The 27004-nt window shown below is 40.5% G+C and overlaps 1 protein-coding gene across 1 annotated transcript in view; it reads left to right on the plus strand.

Annotated features, from left to right (window-relative positions):
* SV2C (synaptic vesicle glycoprotein 2C) overlaps window positions 1–27004 on the plus strand; it is a 214589-nt gene that overhangs the window by 107220 nt on the left and 80365 nt on the right. Inside the window, exons 4-5 of the mRNA XM_067568724.1 lie at window positions 5509–5689; window positions 22968–23119. Of these exons, the coding sequence (XP_067424825.1) occupies window positions 5509–5689; window positions 22968–23119 (333 nt within the window). The remainder of the gene's footprint in view (window positions 1–5508; window positions 5690–22967; window positions 23120–27004) is intronic.

The raw sequence follows: 27004 nt of genomic DNA on the forward strand, positions 1-27004 counted from the left end.
CCATCCCCTCAACCTGGTTGTGTCAGATGCAGCATCATCATCTTTAGATTCAGTATCTCCCTTCAGAGTACTGCAGAGGATATACATCCCATATTCAGCATTAATTGTCAGGTGAAAGATCTTCATGGACAACGTTACCTGACCATGAAGCCACTAAATGATACTTGTTGGGAGAGCAGTATTGACAGCATAAGGTCAGTGAGGTACCAAGTGACTGAGGTTTATGACACCCTGATGGAACTGGCGCAGTCGAATGAAGCTGAGGCCGGAATCCGACACGAGGCAGAAAGCCTGGCAAATCAGATCACTGACTTCAAATTTCTGGTCTCAATTGTGGTTTGGCACAATATCCTGTTCCACATAAATGTTGTAAGCAAAGCATTACAAACTCAGTCAATGGACATCGCGACTGCTGCTACTTTTGATGAGAAGTTGTCTTGATTTTTGTTGTTTCCTACAGAAACAATGGATTTGAAGATGCCATCACTACTGCCAAAGAAATGGCAGAAAACTTAGGAGTTAAGCCTGTCTTCATGGAAACTCTTATTCATTGGAAGAAGAGACAGTTTGATCACAAGGGAAGAGAGAAGGTGATGGGAAGCTTGGAAGAAAAATTCAAGAGGTAATCTTTTTGCTCATTCGTTGGCGCTGCTCAAGTGTCCATCAAAGAAAGGTTTGGATAAACGAAGCACCACAAGAAGACCAGGGGGGAGAGTTGTATGATCTTACTAAACTGCCAGCAGACAGGAAAACACTCTTGAATAATTGTACAGACCTTCACCGAACACTGACATATGGGGAATGTTTGGACGTCAATGATAAAAATATCTGTCTAACTGGACAACATCCGTCACATTTTGCCACATGGGAAGCAATCTCCACTCCGAGTTCTCCAATTCATTCATGATGCAGAGCTGAAGGACATTTTTCCTAATGTGTGGATAGCTTTGAGGATTCTGCTCACGCTGCTGGTCACAGTCGCGAGTGGTCAGCACAGCTTTTCAAAGCTCAGGCTCATTAGAACATATCTTCAATCGACGATGGCCAGCAAGAGACTGACATCACTGGCTATTTTATTAGTTGAAAAATGCCATTGGCCATGAGGTCTGTGAATAAGGAGATGGCTATATTCGTATGTATGCAAGGAGGGATTGGTAATTCCCATTGGGACACCTTTCTGGGCACCATAGTTATTCAGGGAGGATGAGTTATACCTATCTGATGGGGGAATGGTTATAATTATGTCTGATATTAGCCTAGTAGGGGTGGGAGGAGGCAGCCAAGCATAAAGGCTGGTGCCTCCTTGTGGCAGATGTCCAGTGCAGGAACTTGTTAAGAAAGGAATTCCTTTCTAAACTCTTATCTGATAACTGTATCTAAGGAAAGCATCCGTTAAGGGAGCCTTGTAAGGGGGCACTGGGGCTCCTACAATTGGAACAGCAGGGAACCAGTTCCCCCCCTTTTATAACCCCTTTAATCTCAGATGAGGGAAGAGCAGCAGGGTCCCAGATATGGGATGGCTGAGATCAGGTTGGGGATTATGTGGAAATGATTAAGGAAAGGATGATGACTGCTGTGTACAATTTATTGTTGGTTACTCCTCGATTGTTTTAGTTGAGCGACGTTGCAGCCTAATTCAACCACATCCATTGCCTCCTGTCTTTCTTCTGGCATGGTTGGGCAATAATTGTTTTCATCACTGTTTGCCTTTCATTGCCCTTCCAAAGCAGACATTTCAATCCATGTTCTGGAGGAAAGAAGAATCTGGGGAAAGCGCTTTTCAGACTGTTTGTAATAAGTTTAGAAAGAGAGACAGGAACAGCTCCACAAGAGCAGTCTGCTCAGGAGGATGCAGGCTAAGTGTTTCTGTTTAAATAGTGCATTTATCTGGGTATGTTTGTGCACATCAGTGGCTCTCAACCTTCCCAGACTACTGTACCCCTTTCAGGAGTCTGTCTTGTGTACCCCAAGTTTCACCTCACTTAAAAACTACTTGCTTACAAAATCAGACGTAAAAATACAAAAGTGTCATAGCACACTATTACTGAGAAATTGCTGACTTTCTCATTTTTACCATATAATTATAAAATAAATTGATTGGAATATCAATATTGTACTTGCATTTCAGTGTGATACTTAAGCCTGATTTTTACTTGTGAACTGTGTCTGAAGCCTGAGCCCCCAGCAGCGGGGCTGAAGCATGTAACTTAGCTTTTTGAGGCCCCCTGTGGCGTGGGGCCCCAGGCAGTTGCCCTGCCTGCCATCCCCTAATGCTGGCTCTGCACTTGCACCTGTAAATCCATCCTGTGACCCCACTAGGGGCTGCAAACCCCAGGTTGAGAAACACTGATCTAGATGAGTCGATGTACCCCCAAAAGACCTCTGAGTACCCCCAAGGGTACATGTACCCCTGGTTGAGAACCACTGGTGTACCTGGATGAAGCGTGGCTCTCAGACTTGAGAAGTTAATGATTTTTTTCTGAGTCACTAAGAATGAATAAATACAAATTCTGGAAATGGGGGCCCTGTTTATATTAAAAAAAAGTATTGAGACCGGTTTGTTCCATGGGCACAAGTTGTGGATATTCTCTAGATATGATCCATGATTATTTATATACTTGTTTCTGAGCCAGGATAGTTGGGTCATCTTTCATCAGTGCAAAATATCCTAGGTGTTTTCTGGAAAAGACAATGTGCATGACCCTCTTTAACGTATACTTTAGGAGTTCTCAGCCTACTTGTGATTTTACAGTTCTCCCAGCTAACTTAGAGTTCTATGTGCAAAATCAACCCTCAGAGACCTCTTCAGACATTGGCTATTCTGTGGAGGATACTGAGTTCACAAACAACAAAGGGATAATGCTCATCCCTATATTAGTTTATTTTTTATTTGTATTGAGACAACATCCAGAGGTCCTAATCCAGAATTAGGGCACCATTGTGCAAGGCACCAAAAAGGTGTTTTCAAGTGTGACAGCTACAATATGGATAGTATAACTACATAATCAAAAATTATTCTCTTACTGATATGTAAATTATAAATATTCTTCATGGTAACTAGTGTTTCAAAATGGCTTATGTGAAAGAACACAGCTAAATGGAACTTGCTTGTATAAAATGTAAAATGGGACCTGCTGCAGCATTTTGGGATGTGTTATAGGCTTCAGCAGTGGGAACCCTGATTTGGTTTGCCATAGAAGCATTTTTGGTGTGAATAATTGCAATTCCAATGTCAGATTAAGTTTTCCTTAGAACTTTTACAGGTCACTTTTGGTGAACATTCATGCCAGTAAAACTCAATCATTCAAATGTTTTCTGTCACTTTCCTCTCCCATCTAGTCTCTCTCTGCAGGGAAGGGGTGGGCCTTCAGGACCCCAGTACTATAAGTAGGCTTGGAAGGATAACCTTTTTATCTGTAAATGTTGATTTCCCCGTACAGAAACAAACTGACAAAAAAAATCAATCAATAATCAAAATTTACAGAAAGGCAAAATAAGAGAAATGCTGCTTCAGTTTGATTTAAGGATATTTACTTTGTATATTTTAACACGTGATGTTGACAGTTTGTGATTTCACAGTTATAAAGCTTTAAATCTTTGAATCTCAATATCTACTGTCATTAAATAATTGTCTGACCCCCTCGTTGTCTGAAACCCCCTCATAATTTCCTGCAACTGTGAACATTTAAATTGATGAAAATAAAAAAAAGCTTTAAAATAAATATTGATGTTTCCGATGAAAATTACTAAAAAATAAAAATCAAATTCTACCAAGCCATATTAAAAGTACTGCCTGCCATGGAACCTTCTGGTCCTAACAGTTCAAGGATCCTTTTCTTGCTGATCCAATTCAAACAGGGGGAGCAGGACTAGCTAACAAATAACCTGCTCCCAGCTATTCTCTTTTTAAGCTCCTGCTCTGTATACGACATATAGTAGGGCAGCAGCCCAAGCCAGGAATTTTTACGAGGATGCAGAGGTGGAGAGAAGGAACAGCAGACAGGATAAAACAAGCAGCAAAAACAAAATAAAAATCTGATTTGACCAGGGCAGAGCTCAGAGACAGTCCCTGCCTTTACCACTCTCATTTAGTTTGTTGGATAGCAGTCTCTGAGGCTGCAAACTAAGATTTATAATTGTACTGTGATTTTTTTTCACACTGTTCTGACTTTCAAGTTATGTTGCACTAAGCTGGTAAGTATCTAATAGTTAAACTCAAAACCTTTTTAATCAGAGTAATAAAATAATGTAGGTATGTTGCATGTAATGGCAATGCCATTACTGAGACTGAATGTGTTTTGCTAAATGTGTGTGACTGAAATGTCATTTGTCTGATCCAAGTTTGTGAAATAACAGAGCACTGTAAGGTCACATTTGGCCAATAATGTGTATATATGTATGTGTGTGTATTTTACAAAACATAAGGTTAATATAAGTGTTTGTGAAATTTAATAAATAAACTAAAATAAAATATCCTTGCAACATTGTCCTACCTAGTATATAAGAACCTGAAAATAAAATTGACTAGAAACTAATTAGGCTATTTTCATTGTCCAAGTAGGATGAAGTACAAGGAGTAAAAAAACAGTGTAAATAGTGAACCTTTCAGAAATCTAGCTTAAATTGTCAGTTTTTATACTCTAAGATGATGATAGTCATGTAGGTAAAGATTTTTTTTTTAAATGACAGTTATCCTGACAGTGCTCCCTTTTTTTAGTTTTAAGTGAATTTATTGGCGAGTTTGAAGGGTCCATTTTTTTATCAATACCACTCACGTCGTAAATTTAAAACAGCATCACTTTATTATAATAGCTACAAAGAATTTTTCTCTGTGTGTTTAATGTGATTGGCCATGTTTAAAAAATTCTTTTAAAGCAGAGCTTGTTCAAGTGCTGTCTTGTGTTCAGGACAATACCTATTTGAGGAAAGCACAGAGAGTATTATAGAAAAAGAGAAAAACCACAAAGTAGGGGTTCTTTCATCCTGCTGCACTCTGATAACTAGCATTCATTTGTTTAACTCATTTCCTTTCGACTGAGCATAACTGATTTTAATAGCTACTGGCAGCTAATGATCCCATACATAACTGCTTGTTTTTAATATGTTTCTGACAATGTGTTTCTGTAAAGCAGATTTTTTTTTGGCAGTATTTTTGTAGTATTATCATGCATGCCCTGTGTTACTGTGGGATAGTGGAACTTTTTCTCCACTTTTTACTCGTCTGCCTATAGCTAGAGGCACCTAGTTTAATAATCTAGCAAGCCTCAATGTGTGTCTAACAAAGGAGTCGGACACAATAAGATGTCTATTCTTCCACAGATGCATGTGCAGATTTACACACCTAACTCGCTAATACGCAGATAGGGGACGAAATTAATTCCTGTTCTGTAATTTCACAAGTAAAAAAGTTTGTTGGAAAAATACTCTAGTATGTTATGATTGATTTTTGGTCAACTGGTGTCAGTTGCATAGCTCACAAAGTAACATCTTGTTTTCTGTGTGTTGCAGGTAGCATAGTGTACCTTGGGATGATGTTGGGGGCATTCTTCTGGGGAGGCTTGGCAGACAAGGTGGGAAGGAGGCAGTCTCTCCTGATATGCATGTCTGTCAATGGATTCTTTGCCTTCCTGTCATCATTTGTCCAGGGCTATGGCTTCTTTCTCTTCTGTCGCTTATTTTCTGGATTTGGGTAAGCTCTTCTGCTTTCTTTCATTTCTTTAATTTTTCTGTGTTTATAAAACTTGCCATATGTTTCCTGATATATGGAAATGCACATGCTGTAATGTAGTGTTTATAGTCTTGTTTCATTGGCTGGAGAATTACAGAGAGTACATATGGGACTAACCCTGGAAGACTTTGCCACAAACTTCTTGTGTGAACTCAGACAACTAACAATTTGCATCCCTTGGTTTTTCCATAGGTAAAATATTACCCACCTGAAAGGTGTGTTGTGAAACTTCATTAATATTTGTAAGGCATTTTGAGAACCTCATATGTAAGGTGCTGTACAAGTACAAAGTATTACTAGCCGTCAATTGCTAAATGTAAAAACTGACCATCAGTGACAGTTGCCCCCTATTGTGGGTATTATCTTGAGGGTCATATTCGGAGCTCTGTTTGTTTAGATTTTTTTTTTTTTTTTTTTTTTTTTTTGGCTCTAAATAATTTTTGCAGGGACTGGGATGGTTTACGAGATTGGTTGTAGGACCTTTTAGGATGCCATTTTAAACCCCGTGTCCATCAGAGTTGGGGTAGTTTGGGGAAGCTTCTGCAGTCTGCCTCTATTCTTCCTCTGCTTTTGTGGCTAAAGAAGGACTTTAGTTTCCAGCACTAACAGTTTGGCACCTCTAATAAGCACTAGATTCACAAAGGATGAAATTCCCCCATGACACCACTTACATTTTCACTTCAGGCCACTTGCATCCCTGCATAGTGTCTGCAGCCTTAGGATGGTCCAGTGAGGATGTCCCGCTTCCTCCCTCAGTTCTGACTTCTGCTTCTGGAATACAGGTGGAGACTGAGGTTTTTGGATGCAGACTGGCTTCCCTTTGGTCCCGCTCCAGTTAAAGGGATCTTTACCATTTCGCTACCAGTGCTCCCTGGACATTGTAGCCAATGTGAGCTGGTCACCCTAAGACACCAACACCCAGCAAAAGGCTTTCAGACAAGACCAAGGACTATCCTGTCACAAAATATACATCTCCTCCATTCACTTTTGAGGTACCACCAAATAAAGTCTCATCTGCCTTCTTGTCTAAATCTATGGAACCTCAGAAGAGGAAGATTTTGAAGAGGAGCCTATTCCTTAGAGTGCCTCTAGAGAGAGTCTTCCTCCTCTCCTGAGGATATAGTAATCTCCTCCATTACTGACTTCCTGCTTCTTTTAACACTTGATAACCCTTAAAAGCTACAGTCTTAGACTTGCAACTGACAACTATTCAAAAGAAATCTCATGTATTAAAATCATGACACCTTGTAGAGCAACTGTACCAACCACTGAAGGATTGATTGGATTGGGTCAATGACCTCTCAGTGACACTCCACTACCTTCCGGAAAGACTCTGGTTCCACCATCTCTTTTACTGCAAGCCTGCTCTGAAGTCTTTCATAGTGGTTGTGGCTTGTGAGGTAGCCAGTGCAAGGCAAAACCACAGTCCATTCCTCACAATAAAGATGTGAGAAGTTGGCTTTTCTGATTACGTGTAAAGATCAGTAGGACTTGAACCAAGGCCTGCAGGGCTACCAAGCAACTAACAGCCCAACACTGCCACCCAGCAGCAGCTAACTTGGCTACTCTCTGTGGCCCATGATCTGCAGAGAGAGGTTCAACACTACAGGAAGTTCCACCTCAAGTGATCTGACTGACAGTAGTCTTAGCGATCCCTGATTGGCTCCTTGTCCCTATGTAAATGCAGGACGTGTCCATGTAACAATGTGGATCCCTTACTAGCTGCCATAATTGCCCTGCTTCTCTGTTCCTGAACTCCTGGTCTTGAGCTTGGGCTCTGACGCCCAGGTGACCCCTAGAACTCTAGCACAGACCTCGATACCTGACTCTGTCTCTGACCCTCGGCTTGACTCTTGATCCTAATAGTGGCTCAGCCTCTGACCCCTAACTTTGTATCTGGAATCCCAAGCTCCTGCCACTAGTCCTGCCTACCTTCCCCCAGGATCCTGGCAAGAGGAAGGCTTATTTCTCTGCAACTCTACATGTGAGTGGCTAATTATCAGGGTCCTCTTGCCAGGTATGACTATGCCAAGTGGAACAAGCAGGCATCCTTGATGGAACATCTGCTTGAAGATGTAAGAGGCCACAACCATCAAATCTGAAAGCCAGATAAACACTTTTTCAAGACTGCTTACAGTGCCTCAGATATGGCAGATGTTTCAGTAGCAATGACAGTACCTAAGAGAAGGCTGCTTTCTGAAAGCTCTGGTTTATCTCAGCATGTGCAAATCCATGTGAAAGATCTACTTTCTAAGGGGCCAGAACTGTACAGTTGCGCACAGAAAAAGACTAGGAGAGGGCAGAGAGTGAAATCAAAGATTCTACATACACTTGGTTTTCTTGAGACTGTCAACCATCATACAAAAAAGGGCACCTTTCAGTTGTCCTGACCTTTATAGGAAGAACTTCCAGAAATTCTCTTACTCCTCTTTTGGGAACAAGGGAAGAAAAAAACTTGTAAAAAAACCAAAAGTTGACTCCAGCTTTGACACCAGGTGAGTGAAACAGCAAACTTGCCCTGAGCCTTGACTCCTGTCTTGTATACATACATCTTTCCTCAGTTCTCCTCCTGAGTGACATGAAAGTAGAGCTACTTCGGTGAAATGGGTTTTGCAAATAGAGAGAATTTAAACATTCAGCTCCATGCCTCCCCTGTGCCATATTCAGGGATCCTTGGCTAGTACTGATGGAAGATGTCAGCTCCCCAAAAGAAAAGCATGAGAAATTTAACCAAAGAATTGAGTGGTGCTATGTTTAAAAATATGAACTCCCTGAGATATTATTGGAGAAAGGTGTTAGAATAATCTCCTAAAGGGTCAAAAACGTTATCTCAGACAATTTTATACAGTTCTTTATGAAGTTAGTTTTATATCATTCTTTATGAAGTTAGTGTATTATATCCATATTGCATTAATGATTTAAAAGAAATGGTAAAAGTGAACACAATTTAAACTGGTCTTTAATAGTACAAAGAATCTAAAAGAAGGAGAAGAAAACTGAACAGAAATGCTAACCTCTCATAAGAGGTCTTATGAGAACACAGCTGCACGGCACATGCCAGAATCTCCTGCAGTCAAAATACAACTAAGCAAGCAAGAAACCATTCGGAAAAGAACTGTTGATTACATCATATCTTCTCAACAAACTGAAAAACTAAAAGATGAACCACAAGCTTTTAATAGAAAGTTGAACAGAGCAGTGGGTGTTTAATAGACCTTGGGTAAAATTTTCCAAAGCATGTAAGTCCCATTTTCAAAATGGACTTAGGCATCTATGTCCAATTGACTTTCAGTGAGCCTGAGACTAGGTGCCTAAGTCACTTTTGAAAACAAGACTAAGTCATAGACACTTTTGAAAATGTTACTGCAAAACAAGTTTTGTCATTTCTAAGCAGGACGGACTCCAGAAAAAGCTGAAACATGTTTACTTCTATTACAAAACTGGGAACTAGCAGAAAACATAAATATCAGAAAGATACTGCTGGAGAAAAGGCATCTACCTGAAAGATGAACATTTGAGAAATGAGTTTGAGGTGACATGAAAAGATGAAGAAAATCTGAGTAATATGGTGACATGCTGTATCTCAAAATAGTACCTTGTGACCCCCATATTCATCACTTGTATATGGTTGTGATGTTTCATACAAAGCATGCCTGGTAAGGTATCATATGAAAGGTCATGATCTGCTGAAATGCTATTCTCTCAGAATGTCTATCGGTATTGTGTATGATGTTATGAGATTTTGCTAATGGTTGTTATTGAAATATGTTGTGAGTTTAGGAGACTCCCCCTGCTAGCTCTCCAGTGATAACATAGGTGGTAACCCACACCCAAATGGGTGTTATGTGACCATTATGAGCCATTGACAAGCAGTGGAATTGTAAACTAGAGATTTACAATTCTGTAAGAGGCAGTTGAGCAAGCACCACACAATGGGGTTTGTTCAACTGTGTGACTCGGCAAGGCCCCCCAAGACATGCCTGAGCCAGTATCTTTCCTGGGACATGAACTGAGAGTATAAAATAAGGGACAGTGACTTCATAAGACCACTTCTCTCCTCCCCCACATATGTTGAAGGCAACAAGAACACAGGGAAGACAAAGACTTTCAGTTGAGGAGATTTGGTCGCAAGCTGAGATGGAAATTCAGCCTGTTTATTAAGAACTGTAACCTACCTGTGTCATCCAGTGAGATGAGAAAAACTGCTTGCTTCAAATGTTGCTTAATCGAATAAGGTTTAGGATTTAGATTGTGATTTTTATTTTAATTTTCTTAGATAACTATTTCTGACATTTATGGCCTACCACTTAGATTAAGAGATTATATCTTTCTGTAGTTAATAAACTTTATTTTAATGTTTTATCCTTACCAGTGAGTTTGTCTAAAGTGCTTAGGAAATCTGCTCAAAGGCTGGTGCATGTCCACTATCGGTAGATGAAGTGGCAAACTAAATTATGAGCTTGCATTGTTCAAGAGAAGGCCTTGAGCAGTGTAAGACGATACACTTCTGGGATACAAAGCGGAGTGCTGGGGGGATCTGCTGGTGTCTTCCTTGGTGCGGTTCAGAAGTGGCTTAGAGAACATTCATGCCACTTTAGCTGGGTGTGTGTCTGTATGGTGGTGGCTGAGTGATAACAGCACCTGGAGGGGTTTGAAGCTTGTCACTAGCACAGCATTGTGCGACAGCACAGACTGGAGAGTTAAAGGGGCACAACAGTCTCACAGTTCCTAGTTGTAATCCAGGGGCCCGTAACAAACATGCAAAGTCATCTCCTCTAATGACATCATTTTCCATAAGCCTGGTTCCTCCACTGATTCATTAGACATCAGAATTTGGTCAGAGATTGCACCCTAGAGCTGGCTAAAAAGTCTTAGGGTGTTACACAGAGGCCCAGTGTGTGTCAGTAACTCTCATCAGGCTGATATGCTCGTTACACCTAACACACTTGTTATGATCTGTATCTGAAAAGTTCATGTAATATTATTTGAAAATGAATGACACACTGGTGATATCATTGTGAAATGTATGTATTAACACTATAGGAGGAATTATGGATACTCACTGCTACTATGCTTTACTGTCTATGACCAAAAAAAACCAAAAAGTAGGTTTTCTTCCAGACAGAGGGAAGACAGCTATCATCTACCGGTCTACAATATAAATGAAGACAGTGTGTGACCTGCATTCTTGTAGCCTGGCTGCTGGTGTCAGGGTAGTCAGCCAAAGCAGCATAGTATTTAAGGCACCCACTGTAGGGCAGGTGGTGACACAACCCCTTGCTGGTGTGGGCTGAACCCCAAAGCATCATAGAGGCTTCAGTATTGGCTTCCTAAAAACTGAAAATACCTGGACAAGAGAGTGAGAGCTGCATTCATCAGCTAGCCCCTGAAGGCTCCTCCTACACATACAAAGACAAGTAAGGACCTCGTTAACTCTGTCTCTTAAGTCCCTAAAGGAAGACTGCTGCAAGGCCAGGACAAGATTTTTAATGTCAACATGAGTTAATAAATACTACCTTGAACTGAAATTGCTACCTATAATGACAGATCAACTAGTGTGATCTGTTAACTGATGCTGGAGAATTTTATCAAGACTATCCTGGAGTTTAGGTGAGTGTGACGTTGGCCTCCAGAGGAGTCACGCTGAGATAGCTTAATTAATTAGGGCAAAACTACAACGAGGTGGGACAGGCACTTTCCAGATCTGGTGGCTATTTCTAAAAACTAGATTCACCAAGCCAGCACCAAACAGCTTCTACTTAGCTCACTGGTTATCCAGAAGCCAAAAATAGTTCCCTTAAAGCCATCCAGCCCTCTGGCTTCCACCCAGACAGCCAAGTCAAATATGATGGGCATTCATGAAAATCTTGTCCATCATATAAAAAAAGTTCTACCAATTCCAAAGGACCAGAGACATTACCACCCAGGTCAATGAATACTTCAGATTTTACTCAAATACATGCTTACAGCCAATATTTATTAACTAAACTAATATTTAGTGGGACAAAAGGAAGGAGAGAGTATTGGTTAAAAGATCATTGTACATACAGATAAGAATAAAGTCCTTAGGTCAGTTTCATAGTACAGATGGAAAGCTGAGTTGCAAAAATTCTTTCAGGGTCAGTTTATGGGTTATAATCTAATAGACAATCCATTTGCAGAGTTTGTATAATTTCTTCCATAAGAAATAGCAGGGTGAACCACTCTATAACAGGGATCTTAGTCTGACGACTTGAACTCTGTCTGATGAAATGCAAGTAGACCTAAGATAAACAGGATCAGGTCTGAAACTTCCTTTATAGTCCTCTAGCAGGTTATATCATCTTGGCAGTAGGGGTTTCCTTGAGTGAATAATAGGTAATTACTCATGACTTTGAAGCAAAAACCCCTTATTTCCTATGCATACCGATAACTAGCTATATTAGCATAAGGTAATTGGCTATCTATAGCCGTTTACAGATAGTTATTACAGACTTCACAAAGAATTAAAACAATGACAATGCTACATTTAAGTTTCATTTAAATGTTAATATCTTCTTTTGATTTCTAAATTAACAGAATATAGTGACAGGCAGGAACTATTTGATTACATTGATAACCACTAACAAGAGTAGAGGTAAATACAGACATACATAGCCATTATTTATTTTCAAATTCTTACCAGTACATGTTTATCAAACTTCTAGCTACTTACAATGAATGGCTCTAATTACCATTTGTATTTCCTTTCGATATGTTTTTAAAAGTCGAGTGTGGGTCATTCAACGTGCTAGGCTTAACTTTTTGTGGCCTAGTATCACAATAAGTAATAGATTTTATTTATTTCACTTTACCTAAGTGATTACTTGGTTGTTTTAAGATGCCTTCTCAGAAATTATGTACCTAAGTTATAAAAAGCCTCTAAAGAACTTAACTGTATATAACATTTGTTTCAGTAGCAAATTTCATTCTAGTTGCCTTGAAATAATTTTAAGCTGATATGTGACTTAGCATAGAGAGTGGAAAATGTATTGTATTAGTTCAGCATCTCACTACTTATAATAGTAATCTGAGTTAGAGGCAGTGAAAAGATAGCTGAAAGAATGCATGTATTCTGAGAGCAATTACAAACTAGAGACTTTTCAGATAAAATATGATTTGTGGTGTCATGTGAAGTGGATACTTTTTCAGACAAAAAGAAAGAAGCTTGAATTAATGTGTCTTGATTTATAAGGTAAAACAATTATTCCCAAAATTCTTTTCTGAAGTGTTCTGTCTTTTATCTGAATCAGAATAAAAGTTTGCCAGGTTTGCTCCCTAAACCATGTTATTGACCACGAGATGTTATACTACATAGCTTAGATGTGAGAAACCAAATCATTTACTAACTTGATAGAACAAAAGCCACAGATAAGTCCCCTTGACACTGTAGTTTATGGGGACAAATCTGAGGGTCAGGCTTTATACACTTGCTAAGAGGATAACATTTTGTTTTAAGACATGTTATGATCTAGAGAGAATTTCCATCCTGAAGACCTTGAAGCACATTTAATTGGAGCCAGTGCTCAGCTTCCATAACTTTTCTAAGACGCTTTCCAATAGAACTGATTTGCAAAGCTACCGGGTGCTCTCAACACACTTTTGCATAACATTACTCCCTAGATTTAACCTGAAGAGCAGTACTTAATTTAGAAGTGTTACAATCATTATTTCAATCCTGCTCAGACACACCACCTTTTCACAGTTACCAAACTTTCAGCACCAAAATCAGGTTGCAGGTAATTGAAGTTCTTTGAGATGAGTGCCTGCACAGTTCAGACAAACCACCTTCTATCACCGCTTCTTCAGAGGCTACGTGCTGAACTTTGAGGTACTGGAAGGCTCTCTAAGGAAGGGTGAGGACGTAGCTCCATATATCCTGCTGGTCTGACTGTGCAGTACATCAAGGGACATGGGAGTGGTCCCATGGGCCAAAACCTTTAAGTGCATTCTGCACAGGCACATCTGAAGTGTGGGTCTCTGCAGCCTGTCATCTTAAAGAATTTCAAATACAGGTAAATAAGCTGGCCTTGGAGGGAGGAGGGTGCCAGTTTTTTTTGCATTTCAAAGGTGGTAACCCTACCTCTGGTTTATTAATATAAACCAAGAAGGGTTCACCCTTCATCTTTGCATCTAGGCTCCCCATGTCCTTTCTGGCACTTCTCCAGTTCTTCACAGTTACCCCTGGCTCAGGGCTTCACTGCCTCTCCCTACGAAACCCTCTTGCTTGTCCTGTTCTCACTCTTGCCCCAGCTCAGCACAGTCCACTGGGCTCCTTCTGTGCCCACACCAAACCCTTGGCGGCTGCTCTTTCCTCAGATACTGATCCCCCTTCCAGTCTCCATGGTGAACCCTGCCCCAGGTCTTCTCCCAGCATGGCCTAGAGATTTGTATTATATAACTGCATGAGCAGTCACATGAGTCCCAGTCACCTCACCCATAGTCATGTACTTTCGCTGGTGACTAAACCTCCAAACTGAAAGTGGCTACTTCCCTGTAATAGACATTCAGGCTGCATGTGCACCCAGTGGACCTGCTATATATGGTCCAGAGGCACTTGAATTTAAAACATAATTAAAGTGAACCACATTGTACTGATTTTCATTGAATTACAATTTTTCTAGGGCATCATTCAGAAGGTCTCTCTCAAGGGAAACTGTTATGATTGCCTGCTCACTTTCGGATATCACCGTTTCCTGAAGAATCTGAAGGGGGAAAGCTTTTTATGACACTGGGAATCTGCCACCAGTCTACAAAAACCAGGCAGAAAAAAGAGGAACTGATGGGAAGGGGAAGTACTAGCTGCAAATGGACAGTGGAGCTGGAAAAACAGGACAATAGCTGGGTTGATATAAACCAAGAAGAAGCATAAGAGCAGTTGTATGTTTCAAATAGGGTGACCAGCTAGCAAGTGTGAAAAATCGGAAGGGGGGGTGGAGGGTAATAGGGCACCTATAAAAGAAAAAGCCTCGAATATCAGGACTGTCCCTATAAATTGGGACATCTGGTCACCCTAGTTTCAAACTCATGTAGCATCTTTGCAGACCACAGGTAACAGGATGAATGTTGCAAATGCCATCACACAGACAGACACAATCTCTTCTGTACTTTCACTGTCTGGCTCTGGTCCAGTTTATAAGGACAAGAAGACTAGATATTTCTGTCAAAGAGCATATTGCTGTCTTATGCATTTTAATCTTGTTGTGTTTTTCCTATTTATCTTTGTATTCCTGACATGCTTCTGCATTTCAAGCCCCTTTGGTGAGTAAATCTGCAAACAAACACTGGCTGCTTTCTAAACCCAGCTTCCTGATTGCTCCGCATAAAAGTGTTGCTTGCATCCCAGCTGTCACAGGGCGTGTTGCCAAAATCTATTGCAACAGATTACAGCCCTACAGGTGGATTAGCAGACACTTTTATAATTTTTGTGTGTGATAAATAGAAAGATGCTCCTTAGTTTATTGTTTATTTTCAGAAATTCATCTCTCCTGCCATGTATTAGCTAAATCCCTTTTTGTTCTTCACTCTCATAATTCCACAGAACAAATGATAACTACAAATTAGTTCAAACATAAAAATGTTAATCACTGTTCCTTTAAACTTGTGTTCAAGATGGGGAATTGTCTTTTGAGGTCAACAGTTGCACTTTCTTTTGATGAAAAGTAAGACATAAATTATTTACAAATGATTTTTTCCAGTAACAGTTGTTCTCCTCTTTAAATGTTGCTATCTAAAAGAGAAAGATGATGTTAAAACACAGTTATGATGGAGGTTGCATGAAACCTCATTGAAGTTGGATGACAGATGAGCATGATAGATGCCCTTTCAGGATAAATGTAAGAAACAGTTAAGCTTCTTTTTGGAGTAAGATAGCTAAAACAACAGGATATCTTTTTAAAAAAATCTCTTGCATTTTGGGCCATTTTCATCCTTGGTGTAAGTCCATTGAATGAATTTAGCCCATTATGTCTAGCACTTACTCAAATGGTATAAAATTTGTAACATTATTAGTGCATGAATTGGTGGGGGAGTGCTCAAAAGTGCATGTAGTATTTTTAATAAGGACATATCTGTAATGAAAATTTCTAGGATCAGGACGCCAAAACAGGAGATTGCATTATCCATCTTAGAGATGATGAACGCTGTAGAAAATCCTATGACATACAGATATATAGAAAGTAATTCAATGGTGGAGGGCAGTTAACATAACAAATTGAAGGTGGAAGCTCTATGCCACAGCAACCTTCTCTATGAAATCGGGAGGAGTTTCTTTTGTTTTACAACCCAAAACTTTCTATGTGCATCTAATATCATTAAGGCACAATGAAAAATGCAATGATAAGCTGTTTTTGTCATTGTTCTTTATTTGTATGAGCTAATAGAATATGGGGGGAAATAATCAGTTTATTTTATTTCACCCATCTACACTGTAAGAAGGAGAGCCCATTTTTAAGTAGTAGAATGGTAAGAAATAGGGAGGGCATTTCCCACTGGTAAAATCCTTATTTTCTTAAGAGTAAAAATTTGTTTTTAAAGTGCCTTGATGTTTTGTTATCAAGACTAAAAATGCTCTGCCATATAAGTCTGTAGTTGTAATTTTCAAGACCAGGGTTTCCTAAGTATTTGCTCAGGGTATGTCTACACTGCAGAGTGAAGTTGATTTACTTTAAGTCGACTTTCACCTGCTGAATTGTAGAAGTTGCAGGAGCATGATCACACCACGCTCCTTGCGTCGGGCTCTTGCTTCCCCACTTGCCATGCTTGTGTCGATGTTTAAAGCAGTGTACCATGGGTAGCTATCCCACAGTGCAACTAGCTGCAGAGGTTTTTGGGAAGCTTGTCGTTCTCCCATGATGCAACATGTTTCCTCCCCCTCCCTTCTTGTCCCAAACAAACTGCAAACACTTTTTCACGCCGTTTTTCTACGCCGCGCACACGTCGTTGCCAGAGAGGCATGGAGCCCAGTCAGCTCACAAATATCTCACGGCTTATCCTGCAGTATTTTCAAAGGCAAAACAGGAACTGCAGCACAGAAAATATCAATGTTACGAAGGCTGCCCTGCTATAAGCCATAAAGCAAAACATTCCCATTTGCTGCAGGCTGTCACACATCATCTTCAGTCCGTTGAGCGCTGGTTCTGGGAAACAAGCATGGATTGGTGAGAGCACATTGTTATGAAGGTGTGGGATGATGAGCAGTGGCTGCAGAACTTTCATATGCGAAAGGCCACTTTCTTTGAACTTTGCGCGGAGCTGTCCCAAGCCCTGATACACGTGAATACTTGCTTCAGACCAGCTCTGACAGTGGAGAAGCGAGTGGCCATTGCTCTGTGGAAGCTGGCAACCCCAGACTGCTTCCAGTCAGTTGGGAATCAATTTGGAGTCAGTAAATCCACCGCTGGAGCTGCTGTGATGCAAGTGTGCGGGGCCATTAATAGACTTCTGCTATGAAAGGTAGTGACTTTGGGAAATGTGCAGGACAAGGTGGACATGTTTGCCACAATGGGGTTCCCAAACTGTGGGAGGGCAATAGATGGCCCGCATATCCCTATCCTAGCACCTGACCATCTTGCCTTGCATACATAAACTGGAAGGGATACTTCTCAATGGTGTTGCAGACTTGTCTACTCACTAGGCTTGACATCAGTGAAAAGAACATCCCATCAGTTATATCTGCATGCTGTGTGCTCCATAATTTGTGTGAAACAACAGGTAAAAACTTCCCCCAGGGTTGGGCTGTGGAGGCTGATAGGCGGGCCACAAATTTTGAGCAGCCAGATTCCAGCGCTACGCTCAGAGCCAACCATGGAGTGCTTCGCCTATGGGAAGCATTGAAAAACCAGTTTTACAATGAACTACAGTAATATATGTCTCTCTGGTGCCTTTCTCTTTCTCATCCCCCACTCTCACACCAGCGGCCCTCTCCCCTTCTTTCCCCACTGAAGCTATGAATGAATAAAGGCAGATGTTTCTTAAAGCAGCATAGTTTTACTTGTGACCTGTTTCAATAGGGGGAAAGGAGGGATAGGAGGATAAGTTAACATTGTAAAGTGTCACTGTGCAAGGAATTGTGATTGCATGCAGTTCTTAAAGTGGCCGTCATTGTCTCTGCTTGCCTCCACTGGTGTGGAGTGAAGCACATACTGCACCCTGCTCAGCCTTCTCCTAGCGCACGTGGGGGTGAGGGCTGATAAAGTGGTAGGCGGTGGAGCGTTTTGGAGGGGCTGTAGAGGGACTCTGTCCTGCCGCTGCTCTTCCTGAAGTTCTACCAGATGCCTCAGCATCTCAAACTGATCCCTCATAATACACAACATCTTCTGTTGCGTATCATGCTCCTGCGCTGATCTTCTGTGTTCCATGTCCATGTCGAGTTTCTCAGATAAGGACATCCTCCAGGTTCTGAACTCTCTGTCAGCAGCCGCGGAGGCATTCATTAGTTCACTAAACGTCATCCTGTGGGTTTTTTTCTGCTTCCTAATTTGGGAAGTCTTTCATCAGGAGTTCTGCAAGGTGGGCTGAAGGCCGAAGTGTCGACTGTAAGAAAAGCAAAGCACAAAGTTGCCATTGTTAGCTGACCCAAAGTAGTAAAAGAAATGTTACAATGTAAAAAGAACTTCCCTGCATGTTCACAAGGCTAAGCCAGACCCGCATTCCAATCTGTAAGTAGCGGACGGGTTGAAGTGGCAGTCCAGCCATGGTAAGCAAGGGGCCCTTGGATCCATTATGGAGAGGTTTAGTTAGCACTAATCTCCACAATCCACACTTGAGCAAGGAGAGAGAGTGATCACTGGGCTCTCCTGTAACATCCCAAGGACCGGTTTGGGAGGAGATGGGCAAAACAGAGTAGAGGATGCTGCAGGTGAAGTCTAGCAGCAGAAAACATAGGGCAACAAGTGTTCCGACCCATAATGCCCATAGCAACACTACCAGTACTAGAAATCGTCTTGGGGAGGCGACCAGGAACACTGGCCATGGCAGACGAATAACTCGGAGTGACTGTATTGGTCGGGTATTTTAAACTTGCGCCATCTTCCCTAGGTGACCATGTGTGATATCAGTCTCCTGAGGGTAATGCATGCAGAAAGGAAAGATTTGCTGCAAGCATTGGGGTACAGGCCTGGCCCATATGCTGCTATGTTGTGTTCCGCGATAATGCTTGGTCATTTAATAGCAGAGTGGTGGGGTAAAGAAGAAGCAGTGGCAGAAGAAATAAGGCTGCCCTCCCCAAAAACCTTCTGCAAAGGATTACAGATTACCTACATGAAAGTTTCCTTGAGATATCCACAGAGGATTCTCGGAGCATACCTCTGCACATAAATAGGAAGCCCATTCCCTCAAAAACACAAACTCCTTTTAAGAAGCTGGACTGGGGACATAACTGCAAAAATTAGATTTGCCACACACACTCACCAGATGTGCCTTCCCCGGCATCTCAATCAGTTCTGCTATCCTGTGTGTGGCAGGGTTGCTCTGGGGTAACGAATAGGTCCTGGCTCTCAGGGAGAATGGATACCCCACTCTCCTGCACCCTGCTCTCCTCATCCTCATCCACAGAGTCCTCATTCTTTCTGGACTGGGATTCTGCAGAGGTATTGAATATCCAGTGGTGGAGTCACTGCTGAGAATCGCATGGTGCTCCTCGTAAAAGTGACATGTTTTGGGCGAGGAGCCAGAGTGGCTGTTAGCTTCCCTAGTTTTCTGATAAGCCTGCCTCAGCTCTTTGATCTTAACGCGGCACTGCTGCGCATCCCTGTTGTGTCCCTTCTCCAACATGCCATGAGATATCTTCTCATAGATATCTAAATTTCTTTTGCTGGCTCAGAGCTGAGCCAGAACAGACCCTTTGCTCTACAGACCGATGTGATCTAAGACCTCTGGTCAACTCCATGCTGGAGTGCTTTGGGCCGTGCATTCGCCATGCTGTCCAAACTGGAAGTGGTAATTCAAAATTTCCAAGGGCTTGAGGGGAGGAGCTATTTCCTGTTTACATGGCCACATTACAGCAGAGCATGAATGTCCAGAGTGATCACAACAGAGCATTATGGAATACCTCCTGGAGGCCAATGGTGTTGATTTATGTTGTGCTCTGCCTACACTGACACAAATGCGACCCATGGAATTAGACTTCAGCGCTACGCCACTTGCAGAGGTGGTTTTATTAGGTCGACTTTTACCACGATTTAGATCAGTGGCACTTACATGCCAGGGGAGACGCATACTTTAGGAGGTCGACGTAAGTGGCGTTATGTTGACATCCATTGCCAGTGTAGACCAGGCCTTAGTGTGTACCACATCTTAGTATAGATATTGTTTTATGGATCATCTTCCCATTCATTTGCTCTCATGCATACCATTCATCTCGTTAGACATCAAACAGAGATCTGTGTGGCAATTACAGCAACTGCTTACACTGGGAAAAGTAGTTTATGTATTTTCTCCTTTTATCATGGTGCTAGGATATGGCACATTGCAAGTTCCTCCCTCCTTCTGTTTAATAGGAAACATCCAGCCATTTTCCCCTAACTCTCCACTTCTAGATCTAAGGCACATTCCCCAGCATTGAACTCTCCTCAAGACTCAGCCCCACATCTTGCCTGGCCTTGGAGATTTGGGAATAAGATTACATGCTGAATCTTGAATTTCATAGCCATGGGCTCCAGATTTGCCTGAACTGTCCCCCTGTGTAATAAATAATGTTTGTAAAGTAATTTGAATGAGGAAAGCTCTATATAAGTACTAAACATGACAATTTATTATTAATACAACATTGCATAGGCTGTCTGAATCTGTAACATTTACTACCATAGTAACTGCAATATGTGGACATAGACTAGATTCTCTACTAAATGACAAGAACTTGGAAGTAAAAAGAAGAAAATAGTCACTTCTATCTAGACCCTCATTTAATCAAATTTAGAAGCAAAAATATAGTGATAGGATTAATAGAAGAGTGACCAGAATATGTAAATACCAGTTAAATTTACCCAGACACAAACTTCCTCAATGGTTAGAATCAGTTCTAGGAAAAAATCACTGCCTATGACAAGAACTCATTTTCAAAGCAAATATGGTGTTAAAGACACTCATCAACAGGTTAATAGCAACACTTTCACTTGGGGCTTGCTTTTAAAAGGTGAACACCTCAAACTCCAAGTCAGCACAAGTGGATGCTCAATACCTCTTAGGCTTCAGCGGGGATATGGAACACTTGTTTCTGCCACTGCCAATGATTCTTCAACATAATACAAGGAACTTAATCTGAGCAGAAAAGACTCACTCTATTCAGGATATTCTATAGGGGTGAGAGTCAGTGCTGCACCTCAGACCAGAAGGAGAGGAGGTCGTGGCAGCTATAAGTCACCTTTCCACCCTCCCAGTCTTGGGCTGTTCTGGAGACTGGAGCGGACCCCAGTATGACCGAGGCAGCCCTGAGGCCCTGTCTAAATTAACAGTATCCTCTCCGGCTCAGAATCTTCATAGCACTGTGGGCTGCAACCTCATCCCTGACTTGCTTTTCGCAAGCATACCCCCAGCAGTTCCCTATGCCAGGTTTTCAAGAGAACAGCCTTATCATTGTCTTCTGTATCTGCACCAGGAGAATTCTCACCCAGATGGATATGAGGCTTTAAGGGCCCCTTTGCACCATTCTGACCCTTTTACCCTTATAAAAGGACTGGAGTGAGGATGAAGATCTCACACTACGTTTCTAGCTCTATAGCAAGAGTGTTATTTTGTCGGACTATGAGTCTGTGTAGCAGGACTTTTACAGAGAATTTAAGAACTAGCATGCTTCAGTCCATCTTGGGAGCTATTTATAATATGAGTCTATTGTGGATCCTTTGTAAAGAGATGCCTAGAAGGAAGCAACAGAAGAACAACCCCCTTGAGACATATAACCATTGAGTGCAGTATCTAAACATCCAATAAAGTAAACTGTATTGGCACACACTGAATGTTCATGGGAAAGAAGTTTATTTTTGTATTACTCTTTTGCTCTCTAATATTTGTTTAACCATTGGTAAACTTGCTTCTTTCTGCCCATCAGTTTTAGCAGCCATTGTGACTGCAGCATAAATGCGCATTTATCCTTATCTTGAAATTCAGTTGCAACTTCACCACATGTGAATTGCAGCGGTTGTACAGTGTATATTCTGTTATGAAAATACTCCTTGAAGCATCCTAGAACTGTCTTAAACACTGAAAAATGAAAGCACAAATCTTGAGTCCTGGGAAATGATGGAACATTTTGCAGTGTTAAGAAGGAAAACTGTTTTCTTTTTAGTCTAAAGCAAAGATCTGAAGACTAATAATGAATGGGCTGACTCTAATGCTGAAAATTATACATATCTTGAATTTTATGAGTTTTTATAGAAGAAAGCTGAACCGGTTTTCTCATTGTAGCTTTTTGAGAGGTCCATTTTTCACCATAGATGAACTGTGAATTTTATGTAAAATTGCATTTTAAACAGACATTTCTAATCTGACTGCAGGCAGTGGCCACATTGCAGAAAAGAGGCTTGATTTGTGATATTGACACTGGACTTCTAGCACAACATGAGCTTAACATCAGTTGTAATAAACCAATTTACACTGTTTTAAATCTAAGGTTGCAATGATAATGAGTAAACATTTTGCTGAAATATTAAAGAACAAAATTTCTCCTTCACATTGGTAAATTAGTATTAGTGGTGGTTTATTTATCCTGATTTTAATACTTGTGGTGTCATAGATGACATCATTTTTAGCAGTATGGCCCCCTGGTAACACAAGATTCAGAAATGCTATGTTTTATGAGAATCTTGTCGCCATGTTTGTAGATTACCAATCCTATCATCATCATAAAATGGATTTTCATAAAAATTAAAGTCAAACAACCAACTTCATACTAGTTACAATTCTTCAAGTTTTAACAGCTCACTGACAATTAATTTAATCCGCCGCTTCTTCATTAACCATATAGTTTCTATGAAAATCTATGGATTTAATTGTGTCCAAATGTGTGGGGCTTCCCCAAAAGTTTTCAAATGCACTGCAGTCAGGCCTATGGCATGTAGAAGACCTTTGTTAAGGTGACAATGTACTTAAGAAAAAACAAACATAGTAAGAACACTTTTTTGGGGCAAAGGCTCTTTCAGTTTAGGTTCTAAAGAGGCACAGTAGTGAGGTTTGTTAAGACTTGCTATTGCACTATCTTTAACATATGGTTTGTGTCTCCTTTTAGGATTGGTGGAGTTGTTCCAACAGTGTTCTCATATTTTTCCGAAGTGCTTGCTCGAGAGAAGCGTGGTGAACACTTAAGCTGGCTGTGCATGTTTTGGATGATTGGAGGTATCTATGCCTCTGCCATGGCTTGGGCAATAATTCCTCACTATGGTAAGAAACAAATCTTGCCCACATGTGTGTTACTTCTATTGTATATAATCAGTAAACCACTTTACAATGAGAAAAAGAGCATACTATGAGTTTGTACTCAAAATACTGACCTACTTAAAATAAAGAGCTAATTGATCGTTAGTAGGCAAGTGAACAAATTATATATCAGGCCCTAAATTACAAAATATTAAAACATGCAAAAATCAGCCATTGCTCATGCTTCAGCCAATTGTCCCTGAACCTCATGAGACTGGAACTTAATACACTGGAATCTCTTGTAATTTAATTGATGTTATCTCTGAAACTGAAGAAATGTATTTGCAGTAAACAGATATTATAATAACTTGCATCATTCAGAGAAAGTTTGAAAATCATGGTGTCATATTTGTGCCATTGCTTCTGAAATAGATTGAAGGGAAAAGTTATCCCTTTTTTAAACAAAGGAATTGGATCTTAAACACTTGGGAAAGGAAAGTAAGCAAGGTGGTTCTCCTGGTTAATGTTTGCAACTCCAGCCCAGACTACAATGCTACCGTGGCTAGTTGTCCATAAGTCATTCTTGTACTTCAGAAATATAGAAATAGAATGGACTGCAATATTATGTAACAGCTTTTAGAATGCATAAGGTACAAAACTTCCAGCTGATTCAAGTAATACAATGAATGTCAATGTAATGAGAAATCTCCTTAAAGTCATAGCACAATGAAAGGTGGTAATAAGACAGATTTGATTCCTAGCCTCTTCTAGGGCCTGACTTTCAAAGATGTTGACTGCTCACGGACTTCAGTGGGTGCAGAGGTTGCTCAGTGTCCTTTAAAAATTAGCTTTTGTGGACAGGAAGAATGTAGAAATGTTGCTCATTGCACTTTTCCAAATAATTAAAGGACGAGGTGCAATGGAAATCCTAACCAATTTTCTTCAGCCAGAAGGAGTGTGACCACAAGAGATGGAGTGTAAAGGAAAGAAAATGTGAGATTCTTGAGGCTTTCAGAAAAGTGATGAGGACAGGTGGTGGGAAGGAAAAGGAGGAATGGGTCACGACTATGCAGACTAAATCTTCTTAATGAGATAGCAAAGAAGCTTGGATTAAAATTCATCAGGGAATCTCATAGAAAAGCTGAATCTGAGTTCCTGACCTGGCCTGTAGGTCTTTGAATTGCCAAAACCCAAGATACAGTATAAGCAATTACTGGCAAGAGTCAAGGTATATTAATTGATTTTACTTTTCAATTAGTAAAGTGCCCTGGATACCAAGTAACTTTTTGTTCCAGTATATATTATTCTTTCATTTACTCTTACCTTGAGGCAGAAAATGCAAACATTATGATAAATTGATTTTTAAAAGGTTGTGTAGTTTTACTGCAAATTCTGGAAATAATCTTTACTGAGATGCTTGTAACTTTATATGAAAATAAATCTTGATAAATAACAATGCATACCCCATGCCAAATTAATGACACGAGGGGATTAATTTCCCTCATTTTCCAGCGGTGGAAGAACACCAATAATAGAAAGCCATAATAAATCAGGCCTTTCTGCATTGATGTCTAGCAGTATCACTTCAGCTGGAGACCTAAAAAGAAATGTAAAAGGAAATTCTGAGGGGTGATATTCTTCAGATTCAGCCAGTGCTGACCTTGCAGTGCTTTTTTTTCCCCATAAAAAGGGGACCCTAATAGCAAAAGGGGAAGAATTGCCAGCAAAAATGACTCTTCATTACAATGAAAACGCACAAACTTTTTCTGTTCTAACATTAGTTTTGCAAAATTGGCAAAACTGTTTGTATGGCTTTAGTGGGGACTCTCAAAAATCGTCATCACTCTCAGTTAGACTTACTTAACCCTACTGGCTAATTTAAAAACACTGGACCAGATCCTCAGCTGCTGCAAAAGTGGGACAATACCACTGAAGTCCAATGAGCTATGGCAATTTACCCCCGCTAAGGATCTAGCCCACTGTTTCTAGAAGCTCCTGTCTGTCACTGAGATTACATTTAAAACCCATGAAGTCCCTATCTTCTGCACATGCTGCACAACTCTTCTTGCCATTAACAAGAATTATGCATCTACACAGATAGCTTTAGACTCACATTTTTAAAATGGAATTCTACTCTAAAAGTATTTTGCTGAGTTCTAGCTCTCCATTATCACTCACTGAGCCAGATTCTCTGCCGCTTCCAGCTTCTGCAGAGTGCAGTAGAGATGTGGAACCATCAGGGAGCGGGCTACACCTCCCTGGTTCTCAGCCTGGCTCACCACAGCTTAGAGCAGTCTCTAGGGTTTGCTATAATGTGCTTCATCTTGCAGTGGTCTCCAGGAAAGCATCCACCAGCTGGGCAGTGCTGTCCAGATACTTCCTCTTCTTATCTCCAGCATACCTCCTGCACAAAAGGGCACGGTAAATACATTTATCACATTTTGTGTATAGCATTAAAAAAACCTTGAACCACTAAGATGTGCATATGGGTGAGTAAGAACACAATCATAGTGTTGAAAACTTGTTTTTCCTGTTTCATCAGATCCTTACTATTCATTGCTCCCACACGTAAGACATCTTAAATTTAGGTTTGAGAGACCATGCCTTCTGTGAAGCATTTAGCGCAATTATGGGTGCCATAAAATAATAGATAATAACGGGAGAGAAAATAATATAGGGGGAAGTGAGGGTGAAGACAGGAAGAGAATCTCAGAGGAATAGGAAAGGACAAATTTATGACAACACAAACCCACATAAATGAGCTAAACAACATTATTCTTCCTCTCCTCATTCAAAAATGGTGTCCAAGGAGGTGGTAAAGAGAATGAAAAGAAACAAGGAAAGAAAAGTGCTCTGTGTTTCACGGTTTCCTCCCTTTTGATTTTCAAGCAAGTTTAATAAATTAATTTCTTAATGATCTGATTGTTTGCTGATTTACCCATTCTGACATCACTTTTTATGAGGCGAGAACAAAAATGACGTGACATGTGTAGTAACTTGTCTCTTTTTCTGTTCAAGCAGCATGATAAAGCCTAAATGCTGGGCAGGGGGATGTCCAAAAGGCAAAGCAGAACAAATTAACAGTGCTTTAGTACAAATCTGTTATGGGTGCCACACAGAACAGTGTGCTAATAGGGTAAAATCAAAGCAAAACTTTTATTAATTAAAAGTTCATAAGGTGGCACTGTTGTAGACTGCAGGGATCCTGTGTTGAAAGATCACTGCTTCAGTCCCTCATAATCTCAGCTGTATGTGCTAGTGCCTCTGTTTAAGAGTGCTGTTAATTTATAATTGTTGTCCTTTGTATGAAAACTGAAAATGACTGTGGGTTTGCTTAGGGTCCCTGAAAAAGGAATTCATGTCACAGAGCTGACATTAGAAGTGGAAACATCTGTGAAGAGATGATCACAATTACTGCCCATGAATGAGGTCAGCATGGGTCACTATAGAGACACTGATTTATACTATCATTAGGCTAGATTTTATAGGAAGAATAATTAAGCTATTTTGTAAACCATTTTGAAAGTGCAACTTCCAGTTCAGCATAATGTTTGAAGGTAAATATCTTTAATGAGTGTCAAAAGGCAGTAAATATTTAGCATAGTGTTTCTTTTTCAAATAATGCACCATCTTAAGACTGAAAAAATGCTTTTCTGTTTCAATTGCAGATTTAAGTTTATTATCCTTTTGATTGGTCCGAAATGCTCCTTTCAATAGAATGTCAAATGAACCTAGTGCATACCGCAACTGGAGGTTAAAAAAATAAGAGGAGTCATCCAAGCTTTTGTAGTTATTTTGTGCTCTCATACAAAAACAAACTTGTAAAATGGCCAGTTTGGCAGATGTACAAAAATGTATATTGCCAGCCATGTCCAGTGTGTGTTAAAAATGATTAGCAGAGAGAGACCA

This window comes from Emydura macquarii, unplaced genomic scaffold, assembly GCF_026122565.2.
Source record: "Emydura macquarii macquarii isolate MOO-44397 ecotype Brisbane River unplaced genomic scaffold, CSIRO-AGI_Emac_v2 contig_2897, whole genome shotgun sequence".
NCBI classification, from domain to species: domain Eukaryota; kingdom Metazoa; phylum Chordata; order Testudines; family Chelidae; genus Emydura; species Emydura macquarii.